Source organism: Otolemur garnettii, unplaced genomic scaffold (genome assembly GCF_000181295.1).
Source record: "Otolemur garnettii isolate 467f Iridium unplaced genomic scaffold, OtoGar3 scaffold00030, whole genome shotgun sequence".
Classification (NCBI taxonomy): domain Eukaryota; kingdom Metazoa; phylum Chordata; class Mammalia; order Primates; family Galagidae; genus Otolemur; species Otolemur garnettii.
The window spans coordinates 15,358,425-15,380,818 of NW_003852425.1; the positions used below are offsets into that span (position 1 = coordinate 15,358,425).

At 41.0% G+C, this 22,394-nt stretch overlaps 1 protein-coding gene across 3 annotated transcripts in view; it reads right to left on the bottom strand.

Moving 5' to 3' along the window:
• The window catches only part of PAM (peptidylglycine alpha-amidating monooxygenase), a 149,315-nt gene that overhangs the window by 13,572 nt on the left and 113,349 nt on the right, over nt 1-22,394 (bottom strand). For all 3 annotated transcript variants that reach the window (XM_003788932.2, XM_003788933.2, XM_012804625.2), the window contains 6 exons: nt 17,857-17,986; nt 8,178-8,294; nt 6,161-6,233; nt 4,153-4,363; nt 3,264-3,464; nt 887-1,002 (listed from right to left, as the gene is read on the bottom strand). In XM_003788932.2, the coding sequence (XP_003788980.1) occupies nt 887-1,002; nt 3,264-3,464; nt 4,153-4,363; nt 6,161-6,233; nt 8,178-8,294; nt 17,857-17,986 (848 nt within the window). The remainder of the gene's footprint in view (nt 1-886; nt 1,003-3,263; nt 3,465-4,152; nt 4,364-6,160; nt 6,234-8,177; nt 8,295-17,856; nt 17,987-22,394) is intronic.

Below are 22,394 nucleotides of genomic sequence, written 5' to 3' on the forward strand. Positions count from 1 at the left end.
CTACAGGTGCCTGCCACAATAGCCCAGCTTTTTTTTTTTTTTATTGTAGTTGTCATTCTTTAGCAGGCCCAGGCTGGGCTTAAACCCACCAGCCCTGGTGTATTTGGCTCGTGCCAATATCTTAATAAATAAGATAAGATTTACAAATATTGAGGTGAAACTTGGTCCAATGATAGTTGCATTCTGATTCAAGTAAGCCCAATAGGTTTTTACATGTTTTGAAAAATTGCCCTTATTTGCAGCATTTTAGCAAGCTGAGCTTTCTAAGACTGCTGTGCCCAAGCACACTGATCAGTGTGTGTGGATGCTCTGATCAGTCTGGCACTCTCATTGCAGAGAGAGTCTGCTGAACACAGTCACGGGTTTGGAAGATGCACGTTAAAATAAACAATGGCAAAACATCCGTGAAGCCAAAACCAGACATTGGTCTCTAAGTTAAACCAAATCTTGAAAACTTGAATAAATTCCAGGAAATTTAAATTTTTAAATCTCGTTGCTCAGTATAGTCACAGAATTAAAAAAGCAAAGAAGATTTCTGTCGGGCCTAAGAGAACTGTGAAAGTACTTTTCACATTATTATTGCTACCCTTTGGCATTCCAACTATAGTGAATTTATAGACCACCCATCTATGTACGCAACGCCGACTAAGAACCTTCAAACTGCATACAGTATTAATTTGTATCTAAAGAAGTTCATCTAGGAACAGACAAGGATGTTCACTCTAAAAAAATCCTAACAGAATAGTCCCAGCAACCCGGCCAAGAAACTTAGCCCCTCTCCTGAAAGTGTCTTCTTCAGTTACTCAAGTACAGGTTGAAGGCTAAGACTCATGTTTTAGTTTTATTCTTATAAAAATTAAAACCTAGGCAATGAATAGGAGTATACCTTGCGCACTGGCTTGAAGACGTCTATAATTTCCCCGCTGGAGAAGTTCATCACAAACCCCTGCAGGGGTTCTTCACCCTCAAAGTAAGGTTTCCCATTCACTGCAAAGAGCAAGCCTGCAATGACACGTCCGGGGGGGGGGGGCTTGTGTAAAATATGGATAAGACTGGACTTTCTATATCCGTGTGTATGTCATACGAACAACAAATTTAAGGTCAACCTGCTCCCTACCGTTGGCAACCAAAGTAGAAAACAAAATACTTAGCAAATGTCTACCCCTGAGTAATCAAATCAGGACCCAACAGGGTAGAGGACTAACTTCCTTGTATCAGGAATATCAGGAGCCGAGAAAGGCGGTGGGAATCAGGAGGACACAGGGACCCAGGTCAGATGTCATGCGGTCCTAAGCTGGTATTGTGGAAAATCAGGTTATTTGGCCAGTAATTTGGGAATATCAGATCTTTTAAATCAGAAAAAAATATGCAGTGAAAGTAGATGAAGTTACCATGTAAACAGAACAATCTGATTTTAAACCAGTGGAATCTGATAATGGGAGATGCATATTTCAGATTATGGAAGACGTTTTTCCCTAACGAAAAAAAGTTAGACCGCCTTTTAAATTTTAATCCCATGAATACTCTTTGTAGTAAAATGATATTGGTTGGGGAAGTACTGTTTATCTGTGGAAATGATGATTTTTTTGTTAAATAAATAATTATGTTAAATATGTTTATGTTTAACATAATATTAATAATATTAATTTAACATTATGTTAAATTATGTTAAATAAATAATTATGTGTTATGTTTTCAAAGAATTAAAACGTAATAAAACATAACAACACTGAGCCGCTGTTGAAGATTTTCATCACTCTTTAAGGATTACAGTATTTTTTTAGGCTATCACAGTGAGAAAAAAAAATCAACACCATAAACACCACTTACTACCGTGAAATATTAGAGTGAGAACTGCCTTTTGCTTAGATTCTGGTTCTAAACAGCTTTCTTCTCATTCTCTCCTGGTATTCTTCTTCTTATCACTGATTTATTTCTTTTTTACTATGAATTTGATCCCCCGATATTAAACAAATGGTCCTGAGAAAATTTCCTTTACATATGTGGTGAAACCCACCTGCCCTATTCTCTGTCCTTGGCCTTTCTGAGTAACTCATCCTTCTCCTTAGGCCTTAAGGAAGCTAAACTTGCCCCGTTCAGTCATTCGAGTCCTTTGAGTTTACAGTCTAATAAACTGGGGACCACAGCAGCTATGTGCCACGTTGATAGCATCAGAAGCGTAAATATTTGCTGCTCATAGGGACGACCACAGTCAGTGCTGCCTTAATACAGCCAGAGGTAATTTTAGTGAAATATATTGTGCCCTTTCATTGTGAATTTCCCCAAACTCCGCCTGTTACTAATCTCTAGTTTCATTCCATTATGGCCAGGGTGATAACTGTAATGAATAACAACGTAGGACATTTCAAAACTGTAAACGGAGTACATTCAAAATTTTTTCACCACAAAAAAAAGTACGTGAGTTAGTCATGCTGCATTTTAAACATATCTCAAAGCATGACACTCTATGTGCCCCAAACATGTATGCAATTATTGTTTGTCAATTAAAAGCAAACTTTTCAAAAATTATAAAATTTGAATATAAATTTTAGAAGTTAAATGTACTTTCAGTATTCATTATTTAAAGAAATACTATGCAAAGTTATTTTTTAATATGAATTATGTATACATTATTTTCTAAGTCTGAATTATTTTTTAAATTTTTGTAAGGTCAAGAAAATCTATTCTAAAAATAAGAAGAAAATAAAGATTTTATTGGTTATTTTTCCTGGTATTTAAAAATAATCTTCACATTGTTTTACATATTTTTTTAAGTTGCTAACTAGTTTTTTTTTTTTTGCAGCTTTTGGCTGGGGCTGGGTTTGAACCCACCACCTCCAGCATATGGGGCCGGCACCCTACTCCTTTGAGCCACAGGTGCCACCTGCTAACTAGTCTTTTAAAAAGGAAAAAGAGAAATATTTTGAAAACTGAATCTATCATACATACTATCTGTTCGTGATGTATGAAGACATAATATTAATCATTTAATAACTAGGGCAGATGATCATAATTAAAGAAAAGTGAAAATCAATGTATGAGAATTTTTTTTACACCATTACAAGCAACTGTTAAATTCTTTGAGTTCTTTGATCCACTGTGCACTGACAGACGTAACGTCCCTTAAGATCTGATACAGAATGCATCTTCAACTCCTTAATAAGAAAGCTTATAGAGAGAGCACATGAAATACAAAACAAAAAAAACATTTAAGGACAGATTACAGGAAGACAAAAGAACACCACCGACATTCAGGTGAATACCTGGTATGTATGAAATTGCAAATACGTTTCTTCCAAATGACGGATGCTTAATCTCTCTCACAAATTCTTTGGTGTCCGTGTTGAAGCACTGGATCCGACCATGCTCCCTGTCTGCCACACAGAGCTGGCCCAGAGGAGGCACAAGGGCCAGGCTGTGAGGGACACTGAGCTGGCCTGGCCTGGGGTTGCTCCCTGAAGACTCTACAGAACAAAGGGAAAACCTCAGCTACACAAATTACAAAATCTCCCATGACTCCTCCGTAGTTTTTTATTTTTCCAAATTCATGAAAGCAAACCATCAAATATCTGAAACCAGGGGAAAAATAAGGCAGAGAAGTTTATAAGTTCATTCTATACTATTTCTTAGTCATACACACATAGATTTTCTCCCTATTAGGAGAAGGTGTTTTGGTGGAAGCATTCTTTTCTTTTATAAGACGCGTGTGTGCATGTACGTGTGACTAAACCACCTAGACGCATACAGGGGCCCTAGGGGACGAATACAACACACAGAATGTGGAAGGGCTGCCGCAGTCTCGTTCCTGGTGATACTGGCCAACAGTTACAATGAGAGGTGAGGACTCAAGCCAGGGAGGTGGCTCCCACCCGTCTATAATCCTAGCAATCTGCGATGCATGGGGGGGAGGATTGCTTGAGGTGAGGAATTTGAAACCAGCCTGACCCAGAGCAAGATGGGCTCTACAAAAGTAATAGAAAAATCATCTGGATGTGGTGGTGCACACCTGTAGTCCCAACTACTCAGGAGGCTAAAGCAGGAGGATCCCTTGAGCCAGGAGTTTGAGGTTGCAGTGAGCTATGATGATGCCCCGTACTCTAGCCTGGGCAACAGAGTGAGACTGTCTCAAAAAAGAAAATGTCTCATTGGTACCTTCTCCCCACTGTGTGACGAACTTCCCCTGGGGTGAAAACTGCACAATCCGACTGTTGCAGTAGCCGTCTGATACGTAGACAGCACCAGTGTCCGGGTCCACGGCCACGTCGGTGGGCTGGCAGAAGTGGCTCTGGTCACTCCCTGGCTGCATGCTCCTCCCCAAGGTCAGTGCAGGGCCTCCCTTGCTGTTTGGGTCCAGTTTGAACACCTTTTTGAGAAGGAACAAAAGTCTTACCTACTGTTCTTGTTTAGTACTGACACACGCACACACGTGACTAAGGCCATTCTCACCAGCAACTGGAATGAAGTTCCCAGAGACTTACTTAAAATAAGATACTTCAAGATAACTTGATGGAACCCCAGAAATCATCTGATCTGATTCCTTCACTTGATAATTGAGGCCTGTGGGATTAAGTGGTTCACTCAAGAGCACCAGTGAGTTAGCAGTGAATGGAGATCAGTACAGGGACCCCTGCTCCATCCACCCATATCCCTTTTTGTCCCTTTTTTTTAGCTAATATTACAACGATCTTCAAAGAACACATGGGCAACTGTTGAAAGAACAACTTAGTGACTCATGTGTCTTTTGAATTCTAGTTTTTACCTTTATGAATAATATCATATTCATGACAAGGGCATTAAACTTGATAAGCTTCTATTTTGGGGAGAAATCTTGTGACTATTTTGTGAATAAAATATAACCTCTTTCTTAATTGAACAAAAATTTGATTTTTTATATATAAATATTTATTTACTAGAAACCTACAATTTGTAGAAGATTGAAATAGCTTAGTAAAGAAAATATAAAATATAAGTGATAACACAGAGAAAAGGCCTAGGGACATATTGGGGGGCCTAACACAGCCACACAAGAACCTTTCCCCTCCTCCTCCTTCTCTCCTCCTAAGACAAAGACACAAAGGATCTGGTTAGTCCCATCAGTTCGCACCAAAGGACTCTAACCTGCTGGGCAAGCTGTGACATTTGCCAACGTCCCATGACCCCACGTAAACAGGGTCTCTAACTGCCCCAGAGTGGGCACAGACACCACCTTTGCACTGCCCAGGCAGGTAACCCTCCCCTTTCCATAAACCTGGCCTGAACATCTCTGCTGTGGCCCCTTCTCTGGGCACCACCACTTACACCTTTTAGGACAGAGGTAATAAAAGCTAATTTAGAAAGCTAAAGAGGCTTCATTATAGTGAAGCTTCACATCTGGCCTTAAGCTTCCTGCCAGCATGAGGGAGAAGAGTGGCCAGGGGACTTACGTGTTAGCTTTTCCTAGCACTGAGTTCTAAAAGAAAAATTCAGGAGGTTGATTGTTACGGACGAAATGTGTCTCCCTTCCATATTCGCAAGCTGACATCCTAACCCCAATGATGGTATTAGGAAGGCGGGTATTCAGGACTCGTGATCATCACAAATGGGATCAGTGCCTTAGAAGAGACACAAGAGCCCCCCCCCCTTCTCTCTCTCTCTCCCTACCCACTTCTCTCTCTCTCTCTTTCCCCACCCCCTTCTCTCTCTCTCCCCACCCACTTCTCTCTCTCTCTCCCCACCCTTTTCTCTCTCTCCACCCCCTTCTCTCTCCCCACCCCCTTCTCTCTCTCCACCCTCTTCTCTCTCTCCACCCCCTTCTCTCTCTCTCTCTCTCCCTACCCGCTTCTCTCTCCCCACAACATGAAGATACAACTACAAGTGGGCAGTATAAACCCAGAGAGGGCCCTCACCAGGGCTCACCATGCTGCCACCCTGGCCTTGAACTTTCAGACTCCAGAACCGTGATAAATGAACTTCTGGTGTCTGTAATCCACCCGGTTGGTATACTTTGCTACAGCAGCCAGAACCAAGATGTGGACTTTTCATTTTTATTTTATAAAATTACTGAGTCACAGGAAACCAAACCAAAACAAAACAAAAAAAATCTAAAACCTCCTACAACTGCAGAGTTCATTGGAAGGATAACTATTAGCCTCTATTTGAATACTGCTGAATGGAAGATTACCTGATGGAGAGCCACGTCTGTGACCCAATAATTTCCATCTTTATCTACGCTCAAGCCATGTGGCAGGTAAAACCTGTAACATAAAAATAATTGTGTAAAATACATATTATTCCCAAAGCATACACAAGGGGATTTTTCTAATTAATCCATAAAGAGAATATAATTCATAAATTGATAAATGAATCTTGTATTAAGATAGGAAAGAAAAAAATTAATTATTAATAAAAATGCCTGCTATAATATAGACCTCCTTGTCATCAATCTTAAGCAGTAGTTAAGCTTATATAAAAATTATAAATATTTATTATAAAGTGTGAAATATTCGAGTGAAAAATACAAATGACATCAGTTTAAAAACAGGTCCTAAGATCATAAACATTAAAATCTTAGAAATGTGCATAAAACAAATTGTCCCGAGAAGAGCAAATGATTTATGTAGTTTGAATAGTTAAAATATACTACTACAAGGAAATGTAATATTGTGTTAATATATACTAGTAAATGCACGCACTCAAATGTAAGGAGTGCCAACTAAAGGAAATAACACCCCAAAACAACTTTGAAGAAATTTGTGCTGTGGACACCCGAGCTAAGGGACGTGGGGAGCTGGATGGTAGTGAGGGATAGTTAGCCCCTGCAGCAGGTCCACCTGGACGACCTGGCTGAGGAAGCTGGACACAGCACAACTCACCAAGGTTGTTGGTTCAATGGCATCTGACAATCAGAAGCTCTGTCTGTCAGCGTCTCGCCTTAGGATGGTGTTGGCAGCACAGACATTATTTTTTTCCCCACGAGCCAAGACTGTAATACTCTGATCTTGACTAATGAACTGAACTAGATCACTGTTTTGGCAACTGAAGGTGAGGGTCATGATTTACTTTCAAGCAAACACCCCATGGGAAGGCAGGGTGGATTTAGCATGGTGTCTCTGCCTGCCCCCTCACCCCTTTCTGGAATAAGCATGCTTCTGGTGAATGCAGAGAGCCACTGCCGCAAGTCCAGACATGGAGCAGTGGGGCTGGCAGTGGAACGTGCCCCCGATGCATCACCTGAGAGTGCTGTGGAAAGTATTCCCAGCCTCATTCCCCCATCTCCACAGAGGCTGCGTCCCTGCTTTCCAAAGCTGGCCCTCCCTCGCCTCGGCAGATGGAGTGGGGCACGGTTCCTGCCCTGCCAGGTCACAGTGGCCGAGGAGCTCTGTAAGTGGATGCCCCTTCTTTCAGTGACCATGAACAGCAGCCAGCTTTTTTTTTTGGTTGCCAAATTCCATCTAGAAATAAGACTAATCAGCAGCTTTCAAGGCCAAATTACACATGCGTACTAAGGAATGCTAAAAATGACATTTGTTTAGTCTTCACTTTGTGAGGGGGACTGAAGCCCTTTTTCTTAATGGTGATTACGTGATGAGTTTGGTTATGCTGAAGAATTTTCCTGCTGAAGAATTTTCTTTTAATCATCAGATTTTCCTGACCAGCAACTCACCTCATTAGCTATGTATATCAATGGCTCCTTTGAGCTTTACTACACACTGGAACAACCAAGGAAGCTTCAAGCGTGCTACACATACCCCTAGTTGAGTCTGAACCTAATTTTGAAACTGTAAATGGACAAATTATAATTGTATATATTTATGGGGTATGACGTATGTTAGGAGGTAGGCATACAACATGGCATGATTAAATGAGCTAATTAATACAGCCATCACCTCAAATTCTTATTTTTTTGTGAGAACATTTGAAACCTATTCTTTCAGCAGTATTGAAATGAAACCTGAATAGAAATTTCTCAAAAGAAGACATACAGATTGCCAACAGATATATGAATCTAGTTTTTTTTTTTTTAAGCTTCCCAATTGATTCTAATAATCAGTCAAGGTTTAAAACCATCTATTTAGAAAATGAAAGGGTGGCCCAATAAATCACATGGTTTCTTACGTGCAGCCCTGTGGCTACTCTTCCGAGACCCCAAGAGATACTTTATACTCATCTATGCAGTACAGGCCCTCATAACAACTCACAGGTTTTTGCCACTGGACTGGATCACTGTAGCTGTATTTGGGTCTACGACAAGGATGGTGTCTTCTTCAATTGGTCCAAGTCCTCTTTGCTGGTAAACAAACTTGCTGTCAAAAGAGCTAAATAAAATGCATTAGAATGGAAAGTATAACTATCGAAAACTCCAACAAACTTGAGAAATACACTGAGGTTCTAAATGCAGAATCAAAAGAATTCAAATCTATCTGACCTCACTCTGGCCCCCATGCTTCCCCATTGCAGTCTATCCCAGAAACCTGCAGAGAACGCTCCTCAGAGCCGTCAGCGGAGCAGTGGCCTCGGCCTTGCCGGGAAGGCAGGCGGGACCTGCCGCACCTGCATGTCCCTGGACCCCTCGGTGGTTCCCACACACTTGCGGGTTTGAGAAACACTGACCAAGAACTCTCAACATGCCTACAGTTTTAAAAAGCTCTTCAAAATATCATACAGTAATTAAACAAATATTTTCGTTCAAATTACAAAAGAAAGTATAACTTCCTTTAACTTTCTCAGTTCTGATAATAAGGGCTGGAAGAACAGTATCAAAAATAGGCTTGTCATTGTAATGGCCACAAGTACAACACATGCGCCTTGAGGACAGAAAACAGAATGACCAAAATAGTTCAAAGCACAAAGCAGAATTTACTCTCAAAACAAAAATGTGCTTAGAAACATGAAAGTTTTTCTGTATCACAGCTTTCTATCAGCACAAAATGAATAACTACAGAGTAATTAAGTTAGAAATTTATATGACTGTGGCAATTTCTGCTCTTTAACTCAGCACCTGGTCGGTTGTTATAAAACACCAGAGGCACATACGTTCTTTCTCCATAGTTTTTAAATTTCTGTTTCTACCAAAGTTATTAGTAATTTTTTTCCCTTATATTGGCAATTACAACAGACATTGTTCTTATTTCATTTCCTACCTTGGAAATTATGTGTTGATGTAGATAAATGACAAAGATAAACTCTTCTAATATAAACTTACACAGAAACAAATGTATGAGGCACCTAGCAACCGACTTATATTTTCACAAAAGACTGGATCGGTAGACAGGTGAGTTGTGTGTGAACAGATATAAAATATCAACGTATGTACATACAGGTGTGTGTGTATGGATCAATAGATGATCTTGAATATTTCTGTAAAGTAGAATTTCAGGCAAGGCTGTGAAAAAAATTATTAATCCTTTTGTAGTTTAACTGTATAAGCAGTAGGAGAATCTGAAAAACATTAAATATTTGTTGAGATATAGCTGCAATTTGGGAAGGGAACAGACTGCTCAAACCTGTCACTCATCCATTGATTAGCTGGAGGACATTTTTATTAAACTTATGTAGAGTCCCAGTAGGAGGGAAACATTTTTGTTTGTTTATTTATTTATTTTTATTTATTTTGAGACAGTCTTACTCTCTCACCCTGGGTGGAGGGATGTGGAGTCACAGCTCACAGCAACTTAAGCCTCTCAAAAGTAGCTGGGACTACAGGCACCTGCCACAGTGCCCAGCTAGTGTTTCTATTCAGTAGTGACAGGGTTGCCTTCTTGCTCAGGCTGGTCTTGAACTCCTGAACTTACGCAATCCGCCTGCCTTGGCCTCCCAGAGTGCTGGGATTACAGGCATGAGCCACTGCATCTGGCTGAGAGCAAAATTTTTTAATTGCATTCTTTTGCTATTGAAAATATATATCACGCAATTATGTGAGTTTCTTGACTGTTATAATCTTGTGGGTATATTTTTTCCTGACAGGTAACAGTAAGTCCCCGCAGTGGTTCTAATTAATGATGCATTCAACTGGACATAAAATATTGCCTCAGCTTTGGCAATCTAAACTTAAGTAATGCTGTTTATAGATGCTGTCATGGGTAGTTAAAACCACAGAGTAGTATCTAGAAGAAAAAAAAACCACACAAATTTATGAAATGAGAGTAGCTAACAAGACAGATTTTCTAAGATATTCATGAAATCATTATTAAACTGAAATGTGAAATTTAATTAGAGAGCAGTGTAAGATTCATGGTATTGTGAAATAGTGGGAGACTCAAAAAGGCAAACACACTCTCCCTTGATACTTTGAAACAGTAAAGGGCTTATCTGACCTCTGAAACTCTAACTCCAATGCCAACTTCTTTACTAAAAATACCATAACGATTTCTCTGGAAAGCAAAGGTACTGGACTCAGCCACCGATTTTAATTGTTTCCCCAATTCGACTGTGCTATTGAGTAACTGTAGTTGAGCACATCCCAGACTCATCATACTGTAAATTTCACATTCATATATTGAAGGCTTCCATTTCTTCACTCATTTTCTCTCTTAAGGTCTAAGTCTCACATTCCTCATTATCCAGGAACATTTCGGTGATTTGCAAAGGCACCATGGTGATCTAAATATGTGAAAATTATGCTTCCCCTGACTGTGAGGAGTTATGACCTTTCTTTCTCCTTTTTTAAATAGAAATTTTAATTGAGATACTTGTAGAGTTACACATAGTTGTAAGAAGTAATAAAAATTCTGTGTATACTTTACCTAGTTTCTCCATTCTCCAATATATAGATTTACTAAGATATTGACTTTTATAATCTCTACTGATGAAATTGAGATTTCCCTTTCCTTTTTTAAAAATTTCTTAAAATTTTTGTTTGTTCTTACAGTTTATTTCCTGGGCTAGAGTGTCTCAGCCTTGATCACTGCAACCTCAAACTCCTGGGCTCAGGTGATCCTCCTGCCTCAGCCTCCCTAGTAGCTGGGACTATTCAGTCCTCCAGAATGCCTATCTAGTTTTTCCTATTTTTAGTAGAGACAGGATCAAACTCTTGCTCAGGCTGTCTCAAATTTCTGAGGTCAATCCATCCTTCTGCCCCTGCCAGAGTGCTGGGACTATGGGCCTGAGTCACTCTGGCCCCACCCAGCTTTTCTAAGAATGGGTTGTGGTGATTCTGTAAGATAACTGCTCCTTTTATCTGTCTTGTTATTAATGTAAATATTCATTATCAGTCCTTAATTTCTGGTCATACTAAGTTAGGAAGTAATATTCCCATAATTTATTGATGGAGAGAAAGTAGAAAAGAGATTCCCCCCCACCAAGGAGCATCCAGTGAACTTCTGTAACCTGAAGCATTGCTTATCACTCCATCTTATTTTTCCAGACAAGTATTTTAAGATGTAAACTGTAGATTAAACTACTCTTTGGCAGCCATGTAAACTTAGAGTCATAGGCCAGAAATGTTGTAGGTGACGGAAAGACGTTATCTATCAGTGGCACTGTTCTGTCCCACCTTTAACTGTAGAAAAAAAATGTTATTTGAGTAATTGATATTTACTGTCGCAAACATAATTTAGGCGTATTTATGCTCATAATCTAGAAATTCCAAGTTTCCGTGGTGGTGGTAAATAGCAAAATTAATTCATTTGAGGATCATCTACTTCTATTTCCCTACCTACGTCTTGGTGTTGCAACAGAGAATTGTGAAATAGCAAGTGAAGGAATTTGAAAAAAGTAACAAAAACTGAATAAGACAGTAAACAAATCAGATTTTTATAAGAAAAAATTTGATCCACAAGAAAATCAGTTCTCCCAACTTATCCAGATATCTTTCCCAGTATCCTATCACAAGGTAACAACTCATGGTTTGGAACGTTCCAGGTTCCATTTGCTACTATAAACTATATTCACATCATCCGTGTGTACAAAGAGAGGGTTGTTTACGTGTTGTTTAAGACTAGCCACTTTTCCATAGCTTTATGATTATTAGTCACATTATTACTCTTTATTTCCACTGTATCCATTAAGGATTTCCCTGATTAGGCAAGTTCTTTAATTGCTGAAATAAATTACAAGACAAGGAATCTATTCATCCAACTACCACCCTTAAGACAAAGAAAAAAATAACACAAAGCAAACAAAACATCACAAACCAAACTTCAAAATTAAAACATTTGGGTGGCACCTGTGGCTCAGTGAGTAGGGCGCTGGCCCCATATACTGAGGGTGGTGGGTTCAAACCCTGCCTGGCCAAACTGCAACAAGAACAAAAAAAAAATAGCCGGGAGTTATGGTGGGCACCTCAGGAAGCTGAGGCAAGATCACCTAAGTCCAAGAGCTGGAGGTTGCTGTGAGCTGTGATGCCACAGTACTCTACTGAGGGTGACAAAGTGAGACTCTCTCTTCAAAAAAAAAAAAACAACAACAACAAAAAAAATTAAAACACTCCATTACCATCATTTAAACATATTAATTTACTTTAGTACTGTAAACAAAAACAATAAAGAACAATGTAGAATTTGTAGGAATAATATAGCTGTAAGGGGATTAACCACAACACAACAGGCCAGACCACTCCCTTAAAATCTGAGTGATATCCTTTAACAGATGCTTATATGTTTAAACCGGCAGCACCAAGGGACATTCGATTACGCGACTGACTGCTTGACTGGCCCTCATCCTTTCACTTGGGATGGCTGGAGCTCCTGGGACTAACAGCTGGCCCCTATAATAAAAGAAATTGACGTCTTTTCTTCAACGAGAAAATCACACACATGCACATACCTTACACCTGCCAAATGAAGCAGTTTATAAACTCTCTGTAGTTCAGGGACACGTAACCCTGGAATAGTTCACAAATGGATGTTGGATTATAGAGCTGATACACGGTTGCTATAGCAGACAGCTTCTTGGTGTTGGAAAGCAGCCTGTGTGCCTTATTTGCTGCAGAGAGGTCTTTATTTCAAGCACATTTAACTTTTTCAGGATGTAATAATACCTCACACATTTCACACCGTGCCTGGAGCACTGGTGATTTTTCTTTCCTTCCCTGGAAAAGCACTCAGCTAAAAAGACCTAAGGGTGGCCTGTGGGCCTGAATTCATCTGTTCTTTATTTCAGCTGTTGAAATTCCCCATTAATGATTTTGCACATTAGCAACTAATGAAACAAGTTAGATAAGGCTGGGGAGAAACGCTTTGCTATATTCACACCCAAGAAAAAGCTTACCTGATGGAGGAAATAAACTCCTGTGCCGTCAATCAAAATTAAGGAATGCAAAATAAATAATAGCAACTGAAGAAAGGCACCAAATATCATGTTGTAATTATATCCGTTAAGATGGAGAAAAATAGGTTTCCGGGGAGAAAATAAGAGGAATGCAGCTTCAGTGTCAGAAAAGAAAAAACATACAAAGGCCCGAGGCTCGAAATGGAATACGGATACTAAATCAAACCCTTACTTCTGAAGTATACACGTTGCAGAAAATTCCCATGAGGAGCAAAAAGGGAGTCAGACAAAAAAAAAAAAACAAAAAACCTCAACAACCCCACTATGACTATTTAGTACCCTGATGGGCCAGAACTAGAGACACCACAAATTGGGATGGAAAGAAGGAGAAATGGAGCAAGTGGCCCCCAGGCCCTCAGGGTTCTGCTGAGTTAGGAGGCCACAGGGTGAGTCGCTTAGCAAAGTGCACCTTGTCAGTTGACAGCATGAGGCAGGCAGTTACTCAACCCTCATGTTTTAGACAAGGGAACTGAGAGTCAGGGAGTTCATTCAAATGTCTTGGCAAAGGTCTCAAAGCTTGGAAATGGTAACCAGGATTCAAAATCAGTTCTCCTGTCTTCAAAAAGGTGTGGTTTTGTTGTACTAGGGTTGGACTGACCCATTAAACTGGATAATCTCCCACCAGTTATCAAAGTTATCAAATTCAACGTGTAGGAGAAGAGATGGAAGGACAGTACCATAAACTTGAAGAAAATGGCTCCAGCAAAGTGTAAAACGCAGTTGAGAGAGAAGGCCGGAAGTGAGGCCCCCTCCTGGGGACGCCTGACAGTTTGCTCAGGGTAGGAAGGTGCAGACTCACTCACGTTGAGCTCTGCCCTTCAGACCTAATTAAATCAAAGCCCTGAAAGGAGCCACAGATGCAGAACCAGAACCCCAAACACATCCCTTAACTGAACTTCCAGACAACGAATGAGGCAAATCCAAACACATTTTTCTGTAAGTTAGGAAGCAGATCGTTTTCTGAAATAATACCCTTGGCAATATGCCACAAAACATTGATAAAGAGCTGGTCTGTGACCCATACGGGGGGGGGGGGGGGAGTTGAGAGGAGAAGATTCCCAGAAGTTCTCTATAAACAAAACTTGCAGAAGCATCCACTCAGCCAGTCACATTTTACAAACAACATTTACTAAGATATAAAAAGCACGCTTGTCATGTAGACACAAGCCTGGGAGGGAAAGCTCGTTCTCTGGTTAATTAAGATTAAAATAATATCTGTAAATGGAAACAGTGCTAAATCTAATGTAGTGTAACATAATTGGAAGAAAGTCCTAAAGTCAATATTTTAAAAGCATTGCATAAGTGCATGTTTCCAGCAAAAATATCAGCACAATTTCATACCACAGATTTGGAGATTTTAGATTAGAAATTCTGCATAGGGTGACATGGTGATATAGCTGCTAAAAAAATTGAATACAAATTTTTTATACAAATAGTTATCTAAAATACACATGAAAGGAAGTAATCCCATCACTGATCATATCATATGTCACATTTTGGGGGCACGTAGAGATCAAAGACTTGAGTGCTTCCAGATGAAAGTAGCCACGTTGGTTGGAGGCTTGGGGGACATCCGGTCTGCAGAATCTAAGAATTCCTTCAAATTTGCAAACAACCAGCATGGAGATAAATGGCAGTCAATTCATCCTTTCATCCTGCATTATTCCACCATGAGAGTGAAGTTCAAGGACTTGGGTTTATGTTTAAAACAATGAAGAGCTTTCTAACATCTAGCCAGGCCCCGTAATTTGATGGCAAGTTTCACATCTACAGATTTTCTTAGCATAGAAAAGTTCAAGCACTCCAGCCGCCATGCTGCCCGAACACCAGGGCAGACAACAGGCTCTTTAAAGTTTCATTAAACCCTGCGGGCAATAGGCATTTCCTGCCTCAGCTAGAGGAAGCTTCTTAAGTACAATATTGAGGTAAGGGAGGAAAATGGAAATCAAATTGATACAGGGAGTGACTGTTATCTTTCCAGATTTAATGGTTTATCATTCTTATTATCGTCTTGGTTGCCGTGTTCATCCAGCAGGGTCAAATAAAAGAGTAAAGGCTGATCATGGCTGGGAGGTGGGAATGAGGAGTGATAGAACTTATAAACCCAACCGGTGCAAAGACACGGTACTAGGTATGAATTAGGGAATATTATTAACTCCAAGTAATATAATTAAAGAATAGTCACCTCTTAAAAATTATGGGATATAGAATGCTTAGGTTTGATTTAGAACAAGGTCTGGTTTTATAGAACCTACAATTTTTGAGCCTGAAAAATACCATCAGGATGGCAAAGACTGCAAAGAAAATTAATCCAGATTTCTCATCGCCCTGCTCAAACAGCAGGAACGGGATGGCCACCTAACAAGTAACGTTTTTGTCCCTCACTGGCACCTCACAAATTCTTCAGGAAGGCGCTGTCACTTTCTTTGTACAATATGTGGGTTTTCAGTGATGGAGAAGAAAAAATATACACTGTTTTCAATTTGTATGATGTGACTAGTCCATGTAGGAAGGATGGTCACATATAACCAAAGAACAGAGCCAGAATCTCATTCGTTCTTTCAACAAATTTGAATCTGTTTTCCTACAAAACAACAGAGTAATCTACCTTTAATTCTCTCTATGAATAATAAACCCAGAAAATAATTTTCTCACAACCACAGGCTGCAAAGGCTGCCAGGAGGCAACAGGCAGCCCCGGGAAGAGGGAAGGGAAGAGAGTGAGGACCGCTCTCACAGGTGGGGGAAGAGGAGGAGGAGACGGGAGGGTCAGAGATTCAGTGAGGAAACCAGCGGGCTGCTCTGAAGAAGTCTGGCATTTTCAACAGCACCCTTTGTTTCTGTCATTCTCAGAACAAACACCCCAGGGCTTCGGCAGAGAGACTGGAATCTACTTCCTCAGGACTCCGATTATCAGGATGGAAGCTACACACGGGAGAAAGTAGTTCCTCAACCCCCCTGCCGTACGTGAGCCACAGTCCAGTGTCACCTCCTGCCTGCGCTGGCCTTGACTGGTCCCAGGCTCTGCTGTTTACTTGGAATATCGTATTAAAATGGAAAACTGGACTGTAGCCAAGGGAGCTGTAGCCGGCAGAAACAGTATCAACACAGAAAATGATGCTGTAAAGTTCTCATCTGGTAAAATGTGGCTGGAAACCCAGGCAGAAAATGCAGCGATGTTCATTAAGATGAGGACTGTGCGACAGTGAGCAGTAACGGTTTGCTTTTTAAAGCCCCTGTTAAAGTCCCTAAGATGTTCAGGGATGACTGTGAGACGGTGTAACAGAGATGGACCAGGGGAACGCTGAGTTCCGTTGTTTGTTTTGAACTCCAAACTCATCTTTCTCAGATTTCATTTTCAAGGCTGACAACTGGAAAGGACAAGTGAACAGTAACAAAGCCACCTATGTATTTTGAAATGTAGATTAAATTCCATCCTCTACTGCACAAAGAAAGCGACATAGACACGTATGTGATGAAGCAGGTTCAACATGACTTTAACCACCATCTCTGACAACAGGAAAACCATGTAGATTCGATTTTCCAGATGTGACCCTACAGTTACATGCGTGAAAGATGATCTCTTGGTCTCACCTGAGAACAGATGTAACATGCACCTTCACATGTGAGTTGGTAATGCAATCCATGAATAAAGGATATTCAGTATTTGGGGGAACCGAAATAGTCTGCTGAACTTCAGAGCACAATTCAACTACCATGGTTCAGCAGCCAACCCCAGACTCACATGGAAAGCGGCTGGAGCCCGGCCTCGCCACTTGCAAACCGTGAACCTTTGGGCACAATGTACCTAACTTCTCGCGGTTCACCTGTCAAATGTGAGTCATGATGGCTACACATGGAACAATGCCTGTTGTGAGGTAATATACGTAAACATTTACAATGGCGATGGACTAGCAGGAAACAATAGACGTTAAGATATTTTGACTAACAAGCCCTCTAAGAAGGTAGTGAAGGAGAATGAACACGACCATCATTTTCTTGAATGAAATGAAAGGCTGAAAATGGAAACACAGGGGAAAGCAGGGGTGTTAGACAGTCCTGGGGCCGTTCTTATGTCTTTGATGCTTTTATTACTCAAATTTGATAATAAAGTAAAAGTTAGTATTTCTGCACACAATGCAACCCCAAGGTCCAGGAGGCTGTTATCACTGCCACGGAGTGTCCAACTGCCTTAAAATAGTTCTATTCCCAGGACAACAAAATAACAAAGTGCTCTATTATAGTCAACCAGGGACCTTTCTGAGTTAATCACTCACAAAGACTTTCTTTGAAGTCTTGAAATTTTTCAGGAGCTGAACTACCTGTAACATAGCTTCAGGGATGAGGGAGCAGAAAGGTTAGTGGGCAGAATCACAGACTGTTACCACCTTCTTTCCGTAAACTAGTCCGTGAAACTACTTTGCTTTAAAATGCACAAGATTTCCTCTCTACTTATTACAATTATGCATTAAAAGGACGAATATGTTTGGCTCATACATACCAAGTTTAAAAGAACCTTTATAATTTTCTCATGATTAGTCTTAGTTTAATGAAAACATGTATATGCTATTTTAATTTTCATTTACTCTTGAAAGAAAACAAAATTACTTACTTGCCATCCCAGACATGGTCACCTCTGTGGAAAATCACCAGGTTATTGTTAAGGTCCAGAGCCACCCCCGAGACCTGGCCTGGTAACAAGTACACGCCAGGCCAGTCCAGGGCCTCTTCTACGTGGAAATCTAAAAGGTAAAGCCATACAGTTAGCGTGAAAAGGAAAGACGGCCGCATGAGGATTTATAATAGTTACAAGAAGCTCATGCAGGTAACATCACTGGATGCAAATAAACAGAAGAGAGGATCGAGCCGTGCCCTGCATGCTCCACGCCTCACGCATGTGCCGCAGCTCCTACGCTCAGGAACCCAGCGAGTGGCCTGGGCTTGCCCCAGGGCTGCCAGTGCTCTTTTCCTGTTGATGGGATGCCTGTAAACCAGCTAACCCTGAAGTCAGTGAAGAGAACATTTCAGGCAGCCTTCTCTTTGACAAGATTCTTACTTTAAAATCTTTGGAAACTATGACAACATGGGTGGCATCGCTTTAATACAAAGCTTTTAAATGTGGTTCAATAAACAGCAAGCATGGCTGAGGCGCCTGTCACCCTGGGTATCTCCCCCCTTCCGTCCTTCTTCCTGATCTCTAGATCTACCCAGCTCTTGAATGAATTCTGGACGTTCCATACCCAGTAGTCCCCCTGATGAGCCATTCCTCAGCTGTCCCGTGTACAAGGAGCTGTCTAAGATACCAAATTCACGTCTCCTGACCTCGGTGTGTCTGAGAAGTGAGACTCTTCCTCTTCCTAGATATCTTTGTTTCCTTAAATGGGAGAAGGAAAAATTACAGAAACTCTGTGGCTGGATTATTTCCAAGTTATTCTTTTTTTTTTTTTTTTTTTTTGAGACAGAGCCTCAAGCTGTCCCCCTGGGTAGAGTGCCGTGGCATTACAGCTCACAGCAACCTCCAACTCCTGGGCTCAAGCGAGTCTCCTGCCTCCACCTCCCAAGTAGCTGGGACCACAGGCGCCCGCCACAACGCCCGGCTATTTTTTGGTTGCAGCCGTCATTGTTGTTTGGCGGGTCCGGGCTGGGGATTCGAACCCGCCACCTTAGGTGTACGTGGCTGGCGCCTTAGCCGGTTGAGCTATAGGCGCCGAGCCTATTTCCAAGTTATTCTTATTTCTGATCAGAATATGCATTTATCTTCAGAGAATGGGGGAGGGGTTAATTTGTGTTAATGTTTTATAAACACGCTCATGAATAAAGAGGCATGATGCACATGTGTATACAAATAGGGGATTGGAGTTAATTAGGTCACTGCGAAGCTCTTGTACCAGGGTCAATATCTCCTTCCCTCTCAAATGCTGTGAAACAGAGTCTCCTTTCCCATCCCCGCATCCTGGAGGATGTGGCCCATCCAGGGAAATCCTCAGACAGGCGTTAACGACAGAATGAAGAGAGGGAACCTCATGGCTGCGAGCACGCTGGCGTGAGAAAGAGCGCTTTCAAATAATTCCATCAACTGTGCAAGGGGGAAAAAGTGCCTTTCACACAAAATATTTTGGCCTTTGCACATTTATTCTTTTCTTGACAAAAATGAACAAATCATCACAGTCAATAGGATGCCTCAATCAGTTCTGCCTACAACCTTTGCTGAAGAATCTTCAAAATTTTTTTTTCTAAGTATATTTTCTTATGTAAGGCACTATGCTAGATGCAGGGAACACAGAGAAATAAAACAGTTTCTGGCCTTGGTCAAGAAAGGGATGTAATAAGGATATAATTGGGCAGGGATATAATAACAGAAGATGAGGGGAAAAGGAATCAAATACTTACGACACAAGGTCGTGTAGGGATGCAGGATAGGACCCCCAATCCTCCCAGAGACTTGAGCTGGAGTAGAAAGGGATATGGTCTACCCCGAAGGTCTTCCAGAGGAACAAACCTTAGTGTTTTCACTAAGTGTAAAGAGGGCTTATTCAAGTATAAAGTGGGCCGAGCGTATTTCAGTCAAGCAGAAGGAAAGTGAGGATGCTTTCAGCTGTAGAGTGTGTGTTGGTATCTGTCAGCAATGAGGATATCTGTATATGCCAGGTGGAGCTGGGGGGCCTGGGGACAGGACGAGCAGGCCCTGAGATGTGGCTTAGACTGAGACCGGAAAATGGACAGCACACCAGGGAGTCTGCGTCTAGCAAAGAGAATGCAGTTGCAGCTGTGGTGTCTTCACCTCTACTAGGATCACTTTTGAAGCGTGTTGCAAGTACTTTATTAGCAGCAGTAAAGCACAGAGTTGGGGAATAATTTTCTTTTGAAATATATCAGAGTCGACGAGAAAGCCATTCTCATTAACGTGCACTATAACATGCCTCCTGGAGGTGGAGAGAGAGACAGAGTCACAGCTCGCGTGCCTGAATCTCCAAGTGGTCCTGGGTGTGGCGGTGGACGTGAATGGAGCTGCTCAGTGAACAGCATCTATCACCCACCACCTGCTTGTGTAAAGGGGGAAAGGTTGCAAATAGCTGCTACAGGCAGTTGGAAGCCAATGACAGTCTAAACATTTTTTTCATTGATAAATGACAATTGTACACATTGAATTTTTGTACATGTGAAATTTTGATACATGTATACTCAAAGTAGGGTATTTAGGGCATTTATCACTCAAACATTCATCATTTCTTTGTGTTGGAAACATTTCCTATTTTCTAGCTACTTTGAAATACACAATATATTGTTAACTGTATTCACCCCACTGTGCTACCGAGCACTGGAACTTAATCCTTTTCTCTAACTCTACCTTTGTGCCCATTAACCAACCTCTTTTCATCCCCTCACCTGCCTTTCCAGCTTCTGTTAACTGTTAACTGTTAGCTTCTACTAACTTCGCTAGCTCCCACGTAAGAGGTGGAACACGGAAGGTTCTAGAAGCTTTTTAGTTTAACATAGTCTCATCTGTCTCTGTTTGCCTTTTTGGGGCTCTTTTATTTCGTGTAACATGATGACCTCCAGTTCCATCCATGTTGCTGCAAATGTCAGAACTTTATTCTTTCTTAGGCTAAATAGGATTGCATTGTGTATGTGTGTCCCATTTTATTTGTCCATGGATTAGTGGATACTTAGACTGATCCTGGATCTTGACTATTGTGAATAGAGCCGCAGTAAACGTGGGGTGCACGCATCCTTCAGGGTAGTAGCTGGACTGCTGGACCACGTGGTGGCTCTACTTCCAGAAAGCTGCACATGGCTCCCCTAACGGCTATGCTAATTTACACTCCCAACGGTGTACATGAATTTCCCCTTCTCTGAATCCTCAGCAGCATTAGTTATTTTTAAAACTTTCTAACCAGGGTGAGATGACATGTCACTGTAGTTTTTATTTGCATTTTCCTGGTGATTAGTGATGTTGAGCAGTTTTTCACGTACCTTATGTTCATTTGTATGTCAAATTTTGCGAAATGTCTATTCATATCCTTGAGGCACTTTTTATGTTTCTTTTCTTTTCTTTTTTTGAGATAGGGACTAACTCTGTCACCCAGGCTAGATTTAGTGCAGTGGTATGATCATAGCTCACAATAGCCTTGAACTGCTGGGCTCAAACGATCCTTCTGATGCAGCCTCCTGAGTAGCTGCAATGACAGGAGGCTGGAACGACCACCTGTAAATATTTTTATTTTTTGTAGTGACAGGGTCTCACTGTTTTGCCCAGGCTAATCTCAAACTCCTGGCCTTCATTGTCATTAGAGGTTTCTGTCTCTTCCTGCCTTGGCCACTCAAAGTGCTGGGATTACAGGAGTTGAGTGGAGTGCCTTGTAGTTCTGGACATTAGTCCCTCGCTAGATGAATAGTTTGCAAGTATTTTCTCCCACTCTACAGCTTGTCTCTTCACTCTGTTTATCGTTTCTTTGCTGTGTGGAAGCTTTTTAGTTGAATATAGTGCCATTTTTCTGTTTGTGTTCTTGTTGCCTGTGTTTTGGAAGTCGTAGCCGTGCAGGGTTGGGGAACCTGTGGCCTTCAGCAAACGTAACCGCCTTCCTATCCTTAAATGCAGCCTTTAGATTTAATACAAATTTTACACAAAATTATTTTATTAGAAGGGGGGCAACAGCGAAAGATGAAGCTTTTCTTGCTCCAATGTTGGATGCGTGACATTTAGGATCATTATATCATCTGGTTAAATTGATCTTTTTATCTGTACAACTGTCCTTCCATTTGTCTCTTTTCACAGGTTTTGACTTACAGCTATTTTTTCTAATGTAAGTCTCGTGACTCTTGCTTTTTGGTTTCTGTTTGTGTGGAGTATCCTTTCCTCTCCCTTCACTTTAGCCAGTATGTGTCTCTACATGTGCAGTGACTTCCTTGAAGGCAGCAGCATTCGAGTCCCTTCTCTTCTCATTTGCGTGTCTGCTCCGCCAGAGGGTTTTATACTTTCATGTGCTTCCCTGAGGGTGTAAACCATCCTTTTATTCCACAGGTAGGACTCCCTTAGGCATGTCCTACAGGGATAATCTAATTATAATGAATTACCTCAATTTTTGCTTACTTGGGAAATATTTTATTTCTCATCTGGTTTTTTGAAGGATAGTTTTGCTGGGTATAATA